The sequence below is a fragment of the Ciona robusta genome, chromosome 10, assembly GCF_009617815.1.
Source record: "Ciona robusta chromosome 10, ASM961781v2".
In the NCBI taxonomy this organism is placed as follows: Eukaryota; Metazoa; Chordata; class Ascidiacea; order Phlebobranchia; family Cionidae; genus Ciona; species Ciona robusta.
Window position 1 is genome coordinate 1,485,386 of NC_143244.1, and position 16,559 is coordinate 1,501,944.

The 16,559-nt window shown below is 34.9% G+C and overlaps 4 protein-coding genes and 1 pseudogene across 6 annotated transcripts; 1 reads left to right on the forward strand and 4 right to left on the reverse strand.

Moving 5' to 3' along the window:
- The first annotated feature begins 711 nt into the window (after positions 1 to 711).
- Positions 712 to 3,111, forward strand: LOC149729385 (electron transfer flavoprotein subunit alpha, mitochondrial-like). Its single transcript, XM_089886847.1, has 7 exons — positions 712 to 908; positions 979 to 1,131; positions 1,323 to 1,587; positions 1,804 to 1,914; positions 2,216 to 2,317; positions 2,469 to 2,620; positions 2,856 to 3,111. The coding sequence occupies exons 1-7, from the start codon at positions 870 to 872 to the stop codon at positions 3,033 to 3,035; spliced, it is 1,002 nt and encodes a 333-aa protein (XP_089742973.1). The 5' UTR covers positions 712 to 869; the 3' UTR covers positions 3,036 to 3,111.
- LOC149729386 (COMM domain-containing protein 10-like) lies at positions 3,078 to 5,081 on the reverse strand. Its single transcript, XM_089886857.1, has 5 exons — positions 4,968 to 5,081; positions 4,485 to 4,686; positions 4,090 to 4,245; positions 3,634 to 3,810; positions 3,078 to 3,401 (listed from the first exon to the last, which is right to left on the reverse strand). Exons 1-5 carry the CDS (start codon positions 4,997 to 4,999, stop codon positions 3,363 to 3,365), a joined length of 606 nt encoding a protein of 201 aa, XP_089742983.1. The 5' UTR covers positions 5,000 to 5,081; the 3' UTR covers positions 3,078 to 3,362.
- Positions 5,040 to 7,172, reverse strand: LOC149729387 (putative NADH dehydrogenase). Its single transcript, XM_089886846.1, has one exon. The coding sequence runs from the start codon at positions 7,170 to 7,172 to the stop codon at positions 5,754 to 5,756; it is 1,419 nt and encodes a 472-aa protein (XP_089742972.1). The 3' UTR covers positions 5,040 to 5,753.
- A 21-nt stretch (positions 7,173 to 7,193) lies between these two features.
- Positions 7,194 to 8,161, reverse strand: LOC149729389 (uncharacterized; annotated as a pseudogene). The gene has a single exon (XR_016385858.1). The product of XR_016385858.1 is annotated as an uncharacterized LOC149729389 (transcript).
- On the reverse strand, positions 7,194 to 15,476 carry LOC149729388 (uncharacterized). 2 transcript variants are annotated; one of them, XM_089886855.1, is made up of 7 exons: positions 13,285 to 13,425; positions 10,554 to 12,917; positions 10,415 to 10,492; positions 10,173 to 10,256; positions 9,736 to 9,924; positions 9,433 to 9,516; positions 7,194 to 9,136 (listed from the first exon to the last, which is right to left on the reverse strand). In XM_089886855.1, exons 2-7 carry the CDS (start codon positions 10,689 to 10,691, stop codon positions 9,074 to 9,076), a joined length of 636 nt encoding a protein of 211 aa, XP_089742981.1. In that variant the 5' UTR covers positions 10,692 to 12,917; positions 13,285 to 13,425; the 3' UTR covers positions 7,194 to 9,073. The 2 variants fall into 2 exon arrangements, with proteins under 2 accessions (XP_089742981.1, XP_089742982.1); XM_089886856.1 differs by lacking the exons at positions 7,194 to 9,136; positions 9,433 to 9,516; positions 9,736 to 9,924; positions 10,173 to 10,256; positions 10,415 to 10,492 and adding exons at positions 12,994 to 13,077; positions 14,603 to 14,692; positions 14,819 to 15,039; positions 15,232 to 15,476 and having other exon boundaries at positions 11,805 to 12,307; positions 12,848 to 12,917; positions 13,285 to 13,458.
- Positions 15,477 to 16,559: the final 1,083 nt, after the last annotated feature.

Below are 16,559 nucleotides of genomic sequence, written 5' to 3' on the forward strand. Positions count from 1 at the left end.
AAATTGACAATACAGAATCTAAGTAACAAACCAAGAAATAAACGAAACACTTCAAACAACTAAGGCTGTCTACCACAAAGACATTTTGTCTCGAACTCAACGATTGAGAAAATACTTCCAGCAGAAGCTGTAATACGTAATTGGTCATGTGACAATTGACAGTCTAAGATAAAAATAGGCTTCAGAGTTAATGAGTTGAAAAGTCAATTATAGTGATAAATTTACCAAACATTAGTATTAGTTATTTTTGACATTTAAAGAATATTAAAATACAGCTAAAATATACTTTATAAACAGGCACCTTAGAGGTTTTGGGACGTTTTTCTGTCTCCAATTTTACTACAAACAAAGTATTATAAATAGCTGCTATAATATTTTGAATACCTCTCTTAGTCAATATTAAATCCTGAGTATATGTTTACCCCCTAACTTTGGATCAATTGCCCGTCATTAATGCATATTTCAGCTTTGAATTTGACTGCTTCGACCTCCGCTGAAACTGCAATCCTAATATGTTTGGTTCTTTTTCATCAAAGTCCCCGTGCACTAAAACAGAGTACTATGTTGAAATGTAACACGTTTAAACACACACAAAAAAAGAGAAAAAATCGTCACCATGCCATCTTGAAATCTTCACGTATAAATCTATCGGTCAAATACTTACGTAACATGTGATGACGTCACGAGTAATTGGGATCATTGGGATAGCGATGTCGGTCGTCAGTTCATTAGCGGGCGTCTGCAGTTAGTTTACGTAACACAGGCCAGTGTAAGTGTGTATATAAATGGACTGTTCCAATGCCAAATGCCACTTCTGAATTGCAGAATCTACAGTTTTGTTTTTAAGTTATTAGTTTTCAGTTGCTAAAATGTTGTCGTTGTGTGGTAGAACGCTTTTTCCATCAAGGGTAAGTAATAAGTATAATTACTAATTTATGTAATTATATGTGCCATAATTCTAAATAACATGTGTTTCAGTTGCTCAGCTCTTGTCAAAGACTACAAAGCACGTTGGTAGTAGCGGAGCAATCAGATGGTGCATTGACTCCTATCACACTAAACGCAGTGACTGCAGCTTGTAAAATTGGAGGTGATGTTTCTTGCCTTGTGGCAGGTGCCAGCTGTTCAAAGGTAAATAACTATCATAGTAATGATTTCATACCATCCAATTAGACTTTACTATCAAAAAATAATTTGAAATCTAAAAATTAATAACTTGTCTGCATAAAGAATGTTTTTAATTCGAAAAATTACATTTTTTTCCATAATAAAAAGCCAAAGAAGTCTCATAATAGATTAAAGTTTCAAAATTAACTTTTTAGGCTGTGGAGCAGTTAAAGTCAGTTGCTGGTGTGTCAAAAATAATTGTCGCAGAAGATGCTTCTTACAAAGGATATATGCCAGAGAGTTTAACGCCCCTGATTTTACAAATTCAAAGTCAAAACAACTACAGTCACATTTTAGCTGGTGCCAGCGCGTTTGGTAAAAACCTGCTACCCAGAGTGGCAGCAAAGCTTGATGTGGATCCAATCAGTGATATCATTGATATTAAATCCCCAGATACTTTTGTAAGAACTATATATGCAGGTATGGAATTACAAAGATATATATTCTTCATAAAATGTGCGAAAAATAGCCAACATTACACAGGCCATGCTTTTTAACTGAAAGTTAAGCATGCTACAGTGTAAAAAATCACTTACTGAGAACTGTATATATATTCCAACATAATGATCTAGTGTATGAACAAACATAGCCGTAGGTATTATAATACAAGTTCTTACTGTCAGTCATACTATACAGGTAATGCCATACAAACAGTGAAAACATCTTCAAGTGTTAAAGTAGTCACAGTCCGAGGAACCTCATTTGAAGCTGCAGCTGAAACTGGTGGAAGTTCTTCAGTTGATGATGGTATTTATAAAAACCAACTATGCTCTTTATACCATAAGACTTTAAAGCTCTCTATAAGATCCTACAGCAAGGCCCACCTGTAACCCAGAGGTAATGGGTTCAAGGCTAGTCGCTGCTACCATTGTGGGAGTATGTGACCTTGGGCAAGACAGTTAACGACAATTGCTCCAACTCAGTGGTCACTAATGGTACAAGTTGTCTAAATTATCAGCCATACAAAAAAACAACAAATTACTACTTTTGGATACCCCTGATCAAGGAATATTGGATTTTGACCAGCATCGGCTTCTTTATTTTGCAGCACCAAAGGTTGAAGGCAGTCCACTTTCAGCATGGGTCAGTCAAGAGTTAAGTAAAAGTGACCGACCCGAACTTACAGCTGCTCGTATTGTAATATCTGGAGGTAACTTATTCTGTTTTAGGGTTTCCATATTGCAGCTACATTTTTAACATTTATCATGCTATTTTGGTTTATTTAATTCAAATTAATTGTGGTGTCATATGACCTCACCCACATTAAACCGAAAAGTAAATGCAAATTGTGTTGTACACAGGCAGAGGTATGAAGAATGGTGAGAACTTTGACATGCTGTACAAGCTTGCTGATAAAATGAATGCAGCAGTTGGAGCTTCACGAGCAGCTGTGGATGCAGGGTACGTTCCAAACGATATGCAAGTCGGACAAACAGGAAAGATTGTTGCACCAGTAAGTAAAAATGCATGAATATTTTAACTCCTATCTCTTTTCTGATCTTAATCGTGTAATACAGACCCACAAATTCAAGCTGAAGGTAAAAGCACCGATAGAACCTAAATCAAAACATTTGTTACCCTAGAAAATATTAACACCAACACCAGTAAGCATGTTGGCCCACTTTCACATAGGCTTTGCTCTCAAAATACTCCAATTGCGACCAACAAACCTCACTTTTGTATTCCAGGAGCTGTACATAGCTGTTGGGATATCAGGGGCAATTCAACATTTAGCTGGTATGAAAGATAGCAAGACCATCGTAGCTATCAATAAAGACCCAGAAGCGCCAATCTTCCAAGTATCAGATTATGGACTTGTGGAGGATTTGTTTAAAGCTATTCCACAAATGGATGACTTGCTTAAGTAGTTACTAGTTAATGCATTCAACCCTACCTTATTTCCATTGTAATTAAATTTCAAGCAATAAATGTATTTCTGGATCACTTGATGTGCGCAATAATAATGGGTAATGCTGCAAGATTGTATTTAAAAGAATAGACAAGTCCTAAACACGTGCTGGAAAAAACAATACAGATTTGTGTAAGAATATCTAGAAATCCACCATATTTCAAAAATCCCTGGAAAATTTCGAATTTTGAAACGTAATTTCAAGCTTCATGTATAATAGTTAAATAGAAGACCTAATTAAAGGTTATTGCACTTCTGTTACTGAGTTGAAAACTCTTGGATATCCTCAGCTTAGGGAGTCCAACTGACTTTGTATTACTTCCAACTGAAAACAATAAAGGTATTTTAATTCTACAGTACTTTACAGTTAAGAATAAAAGGGTAGATAAAGGTTCCCGTGGTGACAGCATATAGTTGCTTGCCAAAAAAATTCTTAATCATTTTTTTTCGTTAAACTAAAATGTCCTTTTATTTTTGCATTTAAGGACGCAACACAAAATTAAACTTGGCTAATATTAATTCAAATTTTAAGAGTTAGATAGGAAAGGCTAAAATACCTTGTTGTACAGATTAAACAATTGTGAATGATTGAACTCGAGTAAAACAGGTTCACTTGGCACCCCGTCGTTGTCGTTATTCTCAACATTAAGTTGGAATATCGCGTTTGGTTCTTTTAGGTTGGATTTCGAGTCTTGAGCAAGTTTGAGGTTTAAATGCCATTCAACACTCTGAAGCTGAAAATGTATCAACAATAAATTAATGCAGGGGTTTTAATCCAAGCTAGAAGCAGGGTGACTTTGATAAAATGCTGTTACATCATGTGACAAGTGTGACCCATGCCTCATAGATTAATATAGATTGAACCAACATGTCTAGACTCTTGAGACCTACAACACCTCACATTTAAAATAGAGGTATTACCTAGGTTTTTGTATTCAAAACGTAACACAGCTCATTAATATCTTTTTCCATAAAATACCATATATTCGACATTTCCACCTCTACTTACCCACCTGTTTTGGCGCAAAGGAATGCTTTTTTAGTTTTTCTATCGTGGTTTTTCCATGCGCAGACCAACCTTCACAAATAACTTTACATTTATCTGAATTGATTGCAACAGCTTCTAGTTGTGTCATCAGTATGCCAGGTTTAATTGCATGGTAAGCTGCCTGTAAAAAACATAAATGTAGAATATTTAGCACACAGTGCAACATAGTTAAGCCTATGGGACAAAACATTTAATAAAAATTTACAACCAACGCACCTGCCCGGAAAAAGAGTGAATGAGTAGTCTAAAAAATTAGTCCTAAAAACAATCAAAATATAGAACGTGCAAGCAAAATGAATCCCAATCACAATTTTTGAAATGAAATCCAAGTGGCCCTCTATCCATTGAGAAAATATCTACCTGCTGACAAATGAAAGTCAAAGTTTCAATGACAAGAACAAGTTCAGACGATGTCAAACTAAGTGCTTGACCCAACTTCACTTGTTCTGCTTCATTGAATGCGGGCTCAGCTTTATTGTGAAGATTTTGTAAAATCCTGGTGAGGATTTTTGGAAACCGGTCAATATCTAATTCATTGATTAACTGAACACCTTTGGAAAACCTGAAACAAAATCAAGATTAAATGCATAACAATTGACTATTCCAGCTTTTTTATTCTTCAAAACGAATGAATGGAATGTACGACAAAGGTCTTCTATCTTTTATGCATTTTAAAAGTGGGCGCATGACTTCAAAAATCAAGATAGACACAACAACTTCAAACTTATCATTGGCCACAATAGCTGAAGAAAAAAAGACATTTCTAATTATTTAAAATATTTATATAAATTTACAACCAAAACAAGCTTTACAAATTAAATTTTGTGTTTAAATAAAACCCACCTTGGTGTTTCAGTGAACAATGATTCACTCATGTTTGACAGTTAATTGCACAAACAATAATACAAACCCTACTTCTATAATATATTCATTGTTTAAAAGGGTTTATAAATTACATCATGTAACGCAAATGGTAAAATAATGCACTTGATTAAAGTAATATAACTAACAGGTTTACAGCTGATGAATGAATGTACAGTGTACAATGTCAAATTACATTTTCTGCTGTGGTAAATAATGCTCATACCATGCGATTAGTAGGGTAGTCTTGAAATATGATTATAAGCTTCCGTGTAGTCTATATAAAAAAAAAATATATTTGAGGTTACAAAAATGATTTAGTGGAATGAGTATAAGGGTTTTTCTAAAGACTTTGGTTACTAGGTCTAACATATTACACATGTATTAAAAAAGCTATAACAAGTACTCTTTAATGCTCTAGGCAGTCAATTAACAATAATATTGCATCCAGGTATAAAAATACAATGTAGTTCTGGTAAATGCTTTTTATGATTTACTTTAAGAGGTACAAAACATTTTTATGATTTACTTTAAGAGGTACAAATGTACAATACAACATCGATATCCAATACTTTATTAAAAACACTTGTTATCTAGGAGAAAAATGGTGCCACATATTTTTTTTTGCATAGAAATAAAACAAGCAATGCAATTACGAAATAGACTAACTTTTTATACTGTATCTAATGAACTGAGCAAACACTAGTGCAATTTATAAAATTAAATAAACTAAAAACCTAGGTGCGATCATTTTAACATAAATGTCACTCAAAATCTAGAAATGTCTCGGCCGAAAATCAAGGTCTTCAACCAATCCATTGGAACTTGAAATCGTGATTTCCAGGATCCCAGTTTAGTCAAATAAGCTGATCTCCATACAAACCAAGCATGGAAGCCTGTTAGCTTGAAAAGTTTAGGTTTAAAGTCACTGAGGCCAGAGTAGCCACCAACATAAGCCAGCATTCCCAAGTTGGAAAACTGAAAGTCTTCAGAAGTGTCACCGTTAAGGTATTCAGCTAACCATTTTCCCTTTCGCTCTGCAACTTGCGCTGTAGCAGGTAAAGGCATCCCTTCAATATCTGCGCAATCACCAAGTGAAAAAACACTGTGTTCATCATCAACATCCGGAACTTGTAATTTCCTATTTGTCATGATGTGTCCGTACTTATCTTTCTTGAAGGTTAACTGCTGCACAAATGGGCGAGGTGATAAACCAGTTGACCACACAACTAAACCACAAGGAATTTTAGTTCCATCTTTTAAATGCACATTATTTCTTGTCACTTTAGCAACCACGCCTTGCAGGATTTCAAATTGCTTTCTTTTGATAATTTTCTTTTCTGCGTATTCTCTTAAACGTTTGTCAAATGATCCGAGAATCTTATTCGCTTCAATCAAAGTCACCTTTACTTTCTGTTGCAACCCAGTGCTGTATAAACGCGCCACATCTTCCCGGAGAAAATCATACAACTCGGCTCCAAACTCGACCCCAGTTGGCCCACCACCCACAATAACAATGTGCAACAGTTGATCCTGAGTTGCCTCATCAGAACCAGGTTGATTAGCGAGCTCAAAATTAGAAATTATCCGATCCCGAATCCCTCTTGCATCTGAAAGCTCCTTAAGAAAGAAAGCATGCTCCTTTACCCCAGGTATTCCGAAAGTATTACTCACAGCTCCGACACCAATAACTAGTTTGTCGTATTTAAGATCATACAAGTTATCAGGTTGCACAGCACTCTGGCATGTTAATGTCTTTGACTTTGGGTCAAGCTGTACAGCATGTGAGAGGTGAAAGTCTTGCACATTGCGGAAGTAATTGCTTCGCACAGGTTCAATTATGCTTCGAAACTCAAGTGTACCTACAGTTGTAGAGCACAGCAGAGGGGTAAAAAGGAAATGATTTCGCGGACTTACAACTACAACATCATACTTGCTTTTGTTGATGTGTTTTAGAACACTGTAACTCCCCCAACCAGTACCAAGAATCACAAGTTTCTGTCTTGGTTTATTCAACCATTCAAGTGAATATTCATCATCAGTTGGGGCAACTTCTGTTGATAATTTCCTTGAGCAGAAATTCCCAACCAACACTGGTGTATGTTGTCTAACCAGGCTAGATGTAATACCACCTTGTACAGCTTCACATGTATTTAATAATAATTTTAAACTATATCTAGTTTGCATATTAACTATTTTAAGAAAAACCTATGCATAAAACGAGTTATTTATTTAAATTTCAGAATCGTGAATGTACTCTACAAATAATACATGAACCAGCACCAGTCAAAAGTTGTTGAAAATTTGGTTGAAATGCTAACATTGAACATTTTAACAATATTATATATATATATATATATATGTATTATAAATTATATTGATATTTTGTGAAACTTTCCTATCTAAGATTTTATCCTAACTGTATTTTGAGTTACCATCATCACCGGTACTTAGTTTGAATTACCAAGGTTACATTTACCACATGGCGTATTTTAAAATACGAATGGCACTCATTAAATTTAGCAGTTTTTTATTAAATGCAAAATGAACTTTAAATTTTGTCGTAATAGATTAAATAGTTTTAATTTAACACACTTAGGGAACTTTTAAGTTTTGTCTCATATAAATGTACAAATGTACACACATTACGCTGCTCAAAGAGCGAACAAAATTAAGAATGCAACCATAAGACAAAACAGTCCCATCGCTTCAGATAACGCAAAACCTAAAATTGCGTATGTGAAAAGTTGTTGCTTTAGGGATGGGTTTCTTGCATATCCGATAATTAGACTTCCGAACACTGTACCAATACCAGCACCGGATCCAGCCACGCCAACTGTTGCAGCTCCAGCACCAATAAACTTAGCAGCAGAATCAATGTCGTTTTGAATAGCAGTGGTTTGTAGGCTCCTACTGCCAACATTGTGCATGATAGGTGCACTCATAGTTTGCAGTGCGATGCGTCCACCAGGACGGATGGAATTTTGAACGGCACATCTCAGGATAGCGTTGGAAATGTTCATAGCATACATTGTAACAAAACGTTTTAGTTTAGATACTTTTTAACTATAATTAGAACTGTACAAATAAAAAAATGCGGCTTTATATGAAAATGAGCGTGCCTTGTTCATTAGAGATTAGACATTCTATCGTAATATCGTTCGTAAAATCGTAGATTTGCTTACAGGCTTTAGTTACCCCTTTACCACTTGTTCAAATAAAACTCTTGTAACAAATGTAATACACAATCACATCGCAACGCATGCATGCATACATATATACTTACAACCCCAAAATGACCACCAAACTTGTGCCTCCTGTCTACAAACAATAGCCTCGACATACAGATATACAACTGTGACCTTTATCTTAATTGCAGGGGTATTTATACTTAAATGCACCCATGCGGAACCACCGGGCGTATCTTGCGTTGCGCAATATTTGACGTCATGGTGACGTAGCAACGAAATACGTTTATCGAATGACGACACTCTGACACAACACGACAACTTAACTGCACAGTAAAGTATTTTAGCTATTTTTTAATCGAACTTTAGACAAGACACATAATATGTGATATCAACTGAAAAATAGGGCATCTTCACATTTAAGGGGGAGGTCCTTATACGGTGTGTAACAGGAGATATTGATTAGAGTTAGTCTTTTACTTCTTGTTGCTTCTACTGACATTGCTTTACAAACAATACTACCATTCAATATAGTAGGGTGGGGCAAGACGGGACAGCTTTACAGCACATCGTATCAAAATATCTTGATACGAAAAACTTGAATGAAAAGTTTCCATTCTTCCCCCCATGGCCTACTAATGATATCATTAGTAGGCCATGTTCCCCCACCCAATGCTTATGTGGGCGAGAAATACACTTGGAAACATTATAAAATTATTCACAACAGGTATTTATGTTTTAAATATAACGATTCAGATTTTAGAAGTGTTTAATTGCGTTAGCAAATTTTTATCACGACAAAAAGTCACAAGCAAGACTTTGATTACGAATTTAGGACTATAAGTTTTCAATTTCATTCTTACGCTCATCGTGCAGTAATTGAAACCTGCTACATATTGTTCAATACGATGGCGAGATTCTTCCGTCATGTCGAAGGAAGTAAAAATACCACAAAAAGTAAACCTTAATAAAAATATGCGTATCAAACGTACAGTTAAAACAGTAAGTTTAATTGTGTTTATTAGTAGGCTATGTATGTAGGCTATTGTACTGTGGGGCAAGATGAATATATACCGTTAACACATGAATCCCATATTTCCCTGTCGTGTTTTTAACAACTTATATCGCATTTTAAAGAGTGGTAAATATACGAGTTTTATAATTTTGATAATATCTTTTGTTTACCACCAAATAGAAGAATAAAAAAGAATAAAAACATGTTTCATTTTACTAAATAGAGCCAATTGCTATATACATACGTGGAAAACCGCGGCAGTGAAACCGAAACCAGCAATATAATCCAACCATTTACGAACGACCTTGATAATCGGCTTCGAGCATGGCTGCAATTTGTACGGACAATATTTTCCAATAAAAGTCTTAACGTTGTAAAGTAAAATTAAATATTTTATGGCTCTTCAAAGGAGCTAACACGGTAATTACGATTTTAAAGGGTCAGCCTAAAACTTGGTCTTCTGGAATACGTTATCGCTATATAGATAAAAGAGAAAAATAAATAAGTTTTAAATGAACGAATTTTATACTTCCGTTACGATGCTTACTTTTTTATAAACATAAACCGACGATGTGGCAGTATCAGGTCCACAGTCTACAGAATGAGCTAATACGCAATCCGGATCAGTTGAATTATCATTTGACATGGATTTAGGAACACACGCACAGGCACAGCCATAACTTGAAGACTTTGTGGACCAATCTTGGCAACCCCTTGTCGACCCACAACACTCAAGCTGAAAGTTGAAATATTGAAAACATATCGCAATGTGGGGTAAGATCGGATATACGGTAAGCAACTAAATCATATAATGCATGATAGTGTTTTGAACCTCTCTTTTACAGTTGCAGGTTTTTGTTTTGTAATAATTTTGCAAACATTCTTTGTTTAGGGGTCGATAAAAACGAAAACACGTCCCATCTAACCCCAACCAACTATATAAGTTATTCGTATATAGCATATTGGCAAAGATCATAAACTTACGATTTGTTGAGTTCTTACATGGTGAAAATGACTTTCTTTTGTTAAGGAAACAACAACAATGTTGTTGTAAATCTTGTATTCCATCTGGAACCAATTAAAACATCTATCAAAAAGTGTTGTCGTTGGCTTTATTTTTCTTAGAGCGCAAAACAATCAAATGGGCTAAAAAAACATCTCAAGGCAATTGTAGCTATTTAACTGTATATCTGTAAATTGATTGGTTGTGCGCATGGGTAGCTTACCTGGTTGTACCTTGAAGACAAGGCGACGACACCAAGAACAAATTCAATGACAATAAGGGGTAAGAGCATTCCTATATTCTAAATGAAAATTAAAAGTGAAAATATTTGTGATGGTAGCTGTAGGCTACAAGTGTTATACCGTATAGTCCAATGGTGAGTTTGTTTTGTCCAACCCTTCGCACCCCAGAAAAGTAGTGGCGTTTATTAAGATTCCAAGTGCGTAGAAGGTCCCATCTGTATAATGTTCACAAACTTGCGTTTGTCCTAGATTTCTCATTTTATAAATAATTTCAGTTAATATTCATCTATTCTGAAACAGTTACGGAGCTCAAATTAATTAAACCAGCGAAGAAAATGGAATTAGCGACCAAACGACAGTCGTTAAAACACAGTATACAACTCGTATGGCTGTGGTTCTTTAAAAAAATAAGATGTAATTTAAAATATTCATAGTAGGATGAGGGAAGATGGGACACCTTTTTATTCTATTTTCTCGTCCCATTTGGTATTAAACAAATAACATTTCAAGAATTATAAAACCGTATCGCCACGACTAACATAGACCGATGTGAATTGTTTAAAACTTGATCAAGATATTTAGATATTATGTGCTAAATGTGTCCCATCTTCCCCCATAGTACTATACCATAAAGATAATATAGAATATAAGACAATATATACAACTTACAAACATATGTAAAATCCTCGAAGCCTGCCGTTTGTAAAGAATAAGGCAGAGGTATATCGGAGTAAGCGACTCCACCTCCCAAGAGTGGGAATGTAATTATTTGCTATAGTTTGATTGACTGTTGGTTTCCATGGTCACGGACACACGCGTCGTACTTATACCTCGGTACTAATTAAACATGGTTAGCTCGTTGTTTGTCTGCTAGGTGTATAGCGACTACGCTCCTTTTTTTCCATTTAAATGTAATTATTTTTTAACTGCAAGCTTGTTTTCACAACTGTTGTTTTGTCGCTATATTTTTTCTTTTCGCTTTAAAAACTGTTTTAATCTTCGCTACCGTAATCAAAAAGACAAATCAAACTTATTATTATAATGGGGTGGAAGAAGGTGGGACACATTTTCCCTCTATTACCTCGTCCCATTTGGTAGTAAACAAAGAATATCCTTACGACTCTCATAGACCGTTTTGAATGGTTTAAAACACGATCAGGATATTTGGATACTATGTGCTAATGGTGTCCCGTCTTCCCCACCCTACTATATATTGGAAATTCACAGTATAGGCCTAAACGGTAGAAATATTTTGTAGTGCAGATCGTCGCCGTATATCTACATTACCAAATTTCACCTCTCGGGCAACACATAAGGTGTCATGTCTAGACTTTCTCGTACACTCGGGCGCTCTGGACATTTCCACAACACTTTAGTTTTATAAAATAATAATTTATTTTGTTATAGAATGTTAATTGAAAGTAATTGGTCATTCGTACGTTACGGCCACAGTGCAGAATATATGTTGATAATTAATTAAAAATTCACTTTAAACATAAATTGGTAAATATTTGCATAACCACCAGCATTTCATAACCACTAGCATTTCATAACCACTAGCATGCGTGATATAAAGACATCAACGTTGCGCACATACCAACTATTGTTTAATTACGTTGCTACGGTAACACCACAATATACTTTAATCAATGCCGAGAAAATGATCAACCACAGTCACAAAAGGCACTCTTCATACAAAATACAAACAAAGGCTGTTTTAAAGTTAAAAAAGAAAGTCCTATCAGAATGTCGAACAAATATTTTCAATAGTTGTTTTACAAATTAGAGCAAAGATTACGGTTTTTTATCGGAAAACGCTCGGTATCATTGAAGACACAAAACAATAAATTTGCAACACTCGGCAAATATGTCTATATACAAAACACATGGAGCTATACAGAGAAGACGGAAAATTGTTTCCGCTAGGAGGCGATGACAAATTCGTTTCTCTATTTTATGGGGAGCAGTTAGTTTCACGGTTTATACACATAAGATATAAACCCCTGACCCCTAAACCATAACCTCTAACCCCTAACACTAACCCCTAACTCCTAACCCCAAACTCGTCAAACAAAAAAAACTTGAAAAAAAAATATAAAAAAGTATTCCACTGTGCGGGACTCGAACCCGGTAAAAATGAAACAAAGAGAGTTTACGACCGCACGCAAACCGCTACACCACAGACTCGACGACAGTAAACGCAACGAAAGAGCGTATATAACCGAACTAATGTGGGAAATATGTTCTTATTAGTGTTTTATGTATTTAGAAAGGTATTTTTATTATTTAATTAATTTGTTTTACACTTATTAACACTTTGTAGTGCTGTTTTGTTCGATTTTCCGTATTTTTCAATTTAAATAATTACCGCCTCTAGCGGAAAAAAATTTCCGTCTTCTTTGTATAGTCCCATGTATACAAAACTCCATGAATAAGTTGTCAATTTTCAATAAATCTTTTCAATGCCGCAAACACAGAGAAAATCTAAAACAGAAATAAAAAATTATAAAGACATAGAAACCAACAAACTTTTCACGAGAAAGTTTTTTCCACGACCTACTTCAAAAATGGTAGCAGTTATTCCAACCCCCCCGTATACGGACAAGTTGTATGAAATGGTCTGGAAAACAACATCCGAGCATGGCTGGTAAAAAATATTGTAAAAATGAGAATATATAATTATTTATAGACATGTTTTACCAGAACTTTCGCGGAACTACGGTTTTAATTATGGTAACTATTCTTATTTGTTTGCTACTTGATTGGATAAAAAAAAACAGAAATACACTATCTTGCCCCCTGGGTAATAACATATAGGACTTCAAGTCACATACGATTCCCCTTACAATACCTGTGTGTAAATAAAGGTCGACCGGGTTTCATTATTATTATCCCGTTTGCACATTTGTGCAGAAGCATGATCACAGTAATCCCGAGACTCTGTATTAGGATCGCATCCACAACCAAAGCTTGACGAACCTATCTCCCAGTCCATGCAACCCCTTGTCTTACCGCAACACTTCAACTATAAAACACAAGATTTGTCTTCAAAGTTTGCACTTGTTTATTAAATTAACAAGTAACGTTATTTATGCCTCAATGTTCTATAAGGCGTTTATTGGGAGATATCTTTGTTGACATGTTCCTTTAATACAGGGGTTCCCAACTTTTTTTTCTCTTATTATTCATTTCTGTCCAGATCAAAGTCACATTACCCAAAATCTAATTTTAAAAAACTGTCATCCTAAGTCTGAACAGGATTTATGGGTTTTCTTGTCACAAGTTAAACTGAAAGATCTATTCGACAAAATATAGCTCGCTCGTCTCAACACTAACTCTCTTCAAACTTGCAAGCGTGGGCTTGCGCAATATCCTACGATCTTTGTTTCCATCACAATGACGATTGTGAAGTAATGTAACATAAAGGGTTGGGATTACAGGGCCTAAACACACCCCAAATGTACTTCGCTTTAATCGATAGAGTGTGTTTTTCTTATTCCAACGACACCTTACTTGTTTTAATCGGTTCTGTATAACCAAAGATATTCCAGCTCAAACACCGTGAAATTCATAAAGCTGATTTGAAAGTTGCGTGGCGAAAAAAAATTGAGAAGTGTACTACCCACGTGACAAATCACGTCACAAGATTGTTGAAGCGTGGCCGCTCTCATTCGGAAACACTGAGAAAGGCGAGAGGCAGTGTTTTTAGCAAAAAACGAGAGAACAAAAAAAACGCAAAAAAGCACAAAAAAAACGCAGGTTTCGCTTTACGAATGAATCAGTCACGTGACTAGTACGTTCCTACGTCACAATCACGAAGCTCGTAGTAAAAAAAGGATAGCGCTAGAGATCACTGTTTGAGGACGAATATCTACGCCTATACTGGACCAATTTTAATAAGCAAAGTATTTTTTGAATCAATAAAACAGTTGCTTTGTGAATTTACCATAAAAAATAAAAGTGACGTGGGGTGTGTTTAGGCCCTTTAATATGCTAAAGTGGCTACTAAATTATAGACGTATATACGTTAAAACAAATCTATAATATTTGTTGACGAAGAAGTAGACAAAAAGCAATAAAGCAAAACATATGGGTATATGATATTAAAATGGGTCATGAACCACGAATATAGTTGAGAATCTATAAAAATGTTAAATATCATTATTTACCTCATTTTCATACTTTACCAAGTCGGTATTATTCAGTGATGCAAGTGAGTGTTCTTCTACCACCATGCTCTTATTAATTCGTGTACGTAACTACAAAAAGAAACTGCGTTTTAGCATTTGCATATAGCTATATAAAGTGTTGTTTTCAAGAGCATTTTTAACTTATAGTTATAACTACATTGCCAATTTTCAGCATAATTTAAAAAGCTACCGTACCGTGTCTTTTTCTGTAAAAGCCAGAATTGAATACTCAAGTTGAAACGTAAGTATCACAAAAAGAAATCCCAAATACTGCAACAAATTCAGTTTAAAAAAAAGAAAATTTCGAGATTCACTATATATTACCATCATTACTGTTTTTTTGTGCGAATCAATACGGAAACCAAATATTGAAGCGGGTATCAACAAGAAGCCAAGTAGGGTAAAGACCAAAGCTCCTGTAATTTTTTATATACCATGAATTTTATTTTATCTTTAAACTAAAATAGGTCGCACTATGGGACAGGGCAAAATACGGGAAGCAATCAAACTACAGTTAAGATATTTCATAAGTTAAACAAGTATACATAAATAAAAGGGTTCCAATAATTTTTACGATTGCTTCATTAATACATTTGATAACCATATACCTGGCTGGCACAGATACAATCCTGATAGTTTAATAGCATCAACTGTTACAGGGTCTGAGAAGAAGCATATTCCAAGACTGACAAGAGTAATGCCAAACACCTGCGAAATGTGTGTTTTATCGGTATGAGTTGCATATCTTTATGTCGTTTATGTAAATTTAACAATGGCAAAATAAGCCCGATTTCATTGGGTCATTAAATTTACAAGTTTTGCTTTTAAACAAAAATCCGTAAATATGTCTTACCAACAAAAAGATGTTGAAGATATAAAAGCAGGCTTTGCTTTTCTTTGACATTTTTGAACGAATTTATCTTCATGTAATATTAAATGAATGAATGAATGAATGAATGAATGAATAAATGAATGAATGAATGAATGAATGAATGAATGAATGAATGAATGAATGAATGAATGAATGAATGAATGAATGAATGAATGAATGAATGAATGAATGAATGAATGAATGTAATAACAAAGATTGTTTGCCAAGTTCAACAAATTAAATTACAAACGTACGTATTCTGTCTTAAAAGAGAAACGTATAGTTTCTCTGCCCTGAACTACCTCCCAAGTTTACAATATTCTCTCTTTACTATTTCTTGTCTATGGTCGCTAATTGGAACGTGTTTACGCGAACTAACTCCGACAGCAATACAGGTAAGGCTGCGGTTTTTAATTAAAGGTAAAAAAAGTTTGATTCATTTGTTTAAAGTTAAAGATTGACAACATCAAACTTGACTAACCTACGAAACCTAGCGATAAGTAATGTGTATACATTATAAATACAAATTTAATATTAAAAGTATACTACGTCACGCGTCAATGTTAAAAGGCCTAAACACCCAAATGTACATCGCTTTAATAGATAGAGTGTGTTTTTTTCTAATTTTAACGACACTTTACTTGTTTTAATCGGTTCTGTATAACCAAAGATATTCCAGCTCAAACACCGTAAAATTCATAAGTACATTTGGGGTGTGTTTAGGCCCTTTAAAAGATGCGTGGCGAAAAAAATAATGAGAAGTGTACCACCCACGTGACAAAATTGTTAAAGCGTGGCCACTCTCAAAAAGGCGCGAGGCAGTGTTTTCAGCGAGACTCGGCTTCAGCATGTATAGATACGTCTACACTTACTTTGGTACAGATATATAGTAGGGTGGGGGAAGACGGACACCTTTAGCACATAATATCTAAATATCCTGAGCGCTTTTTTTAACAATTAACAACGGTCGATTGGAGTCGTGAGGATACGGTTTAATAATTATTTGAATGTTCTTTGTTTACTACAAAATGGAACGAGAAAATGAAATGAAAATATGTCCCATCT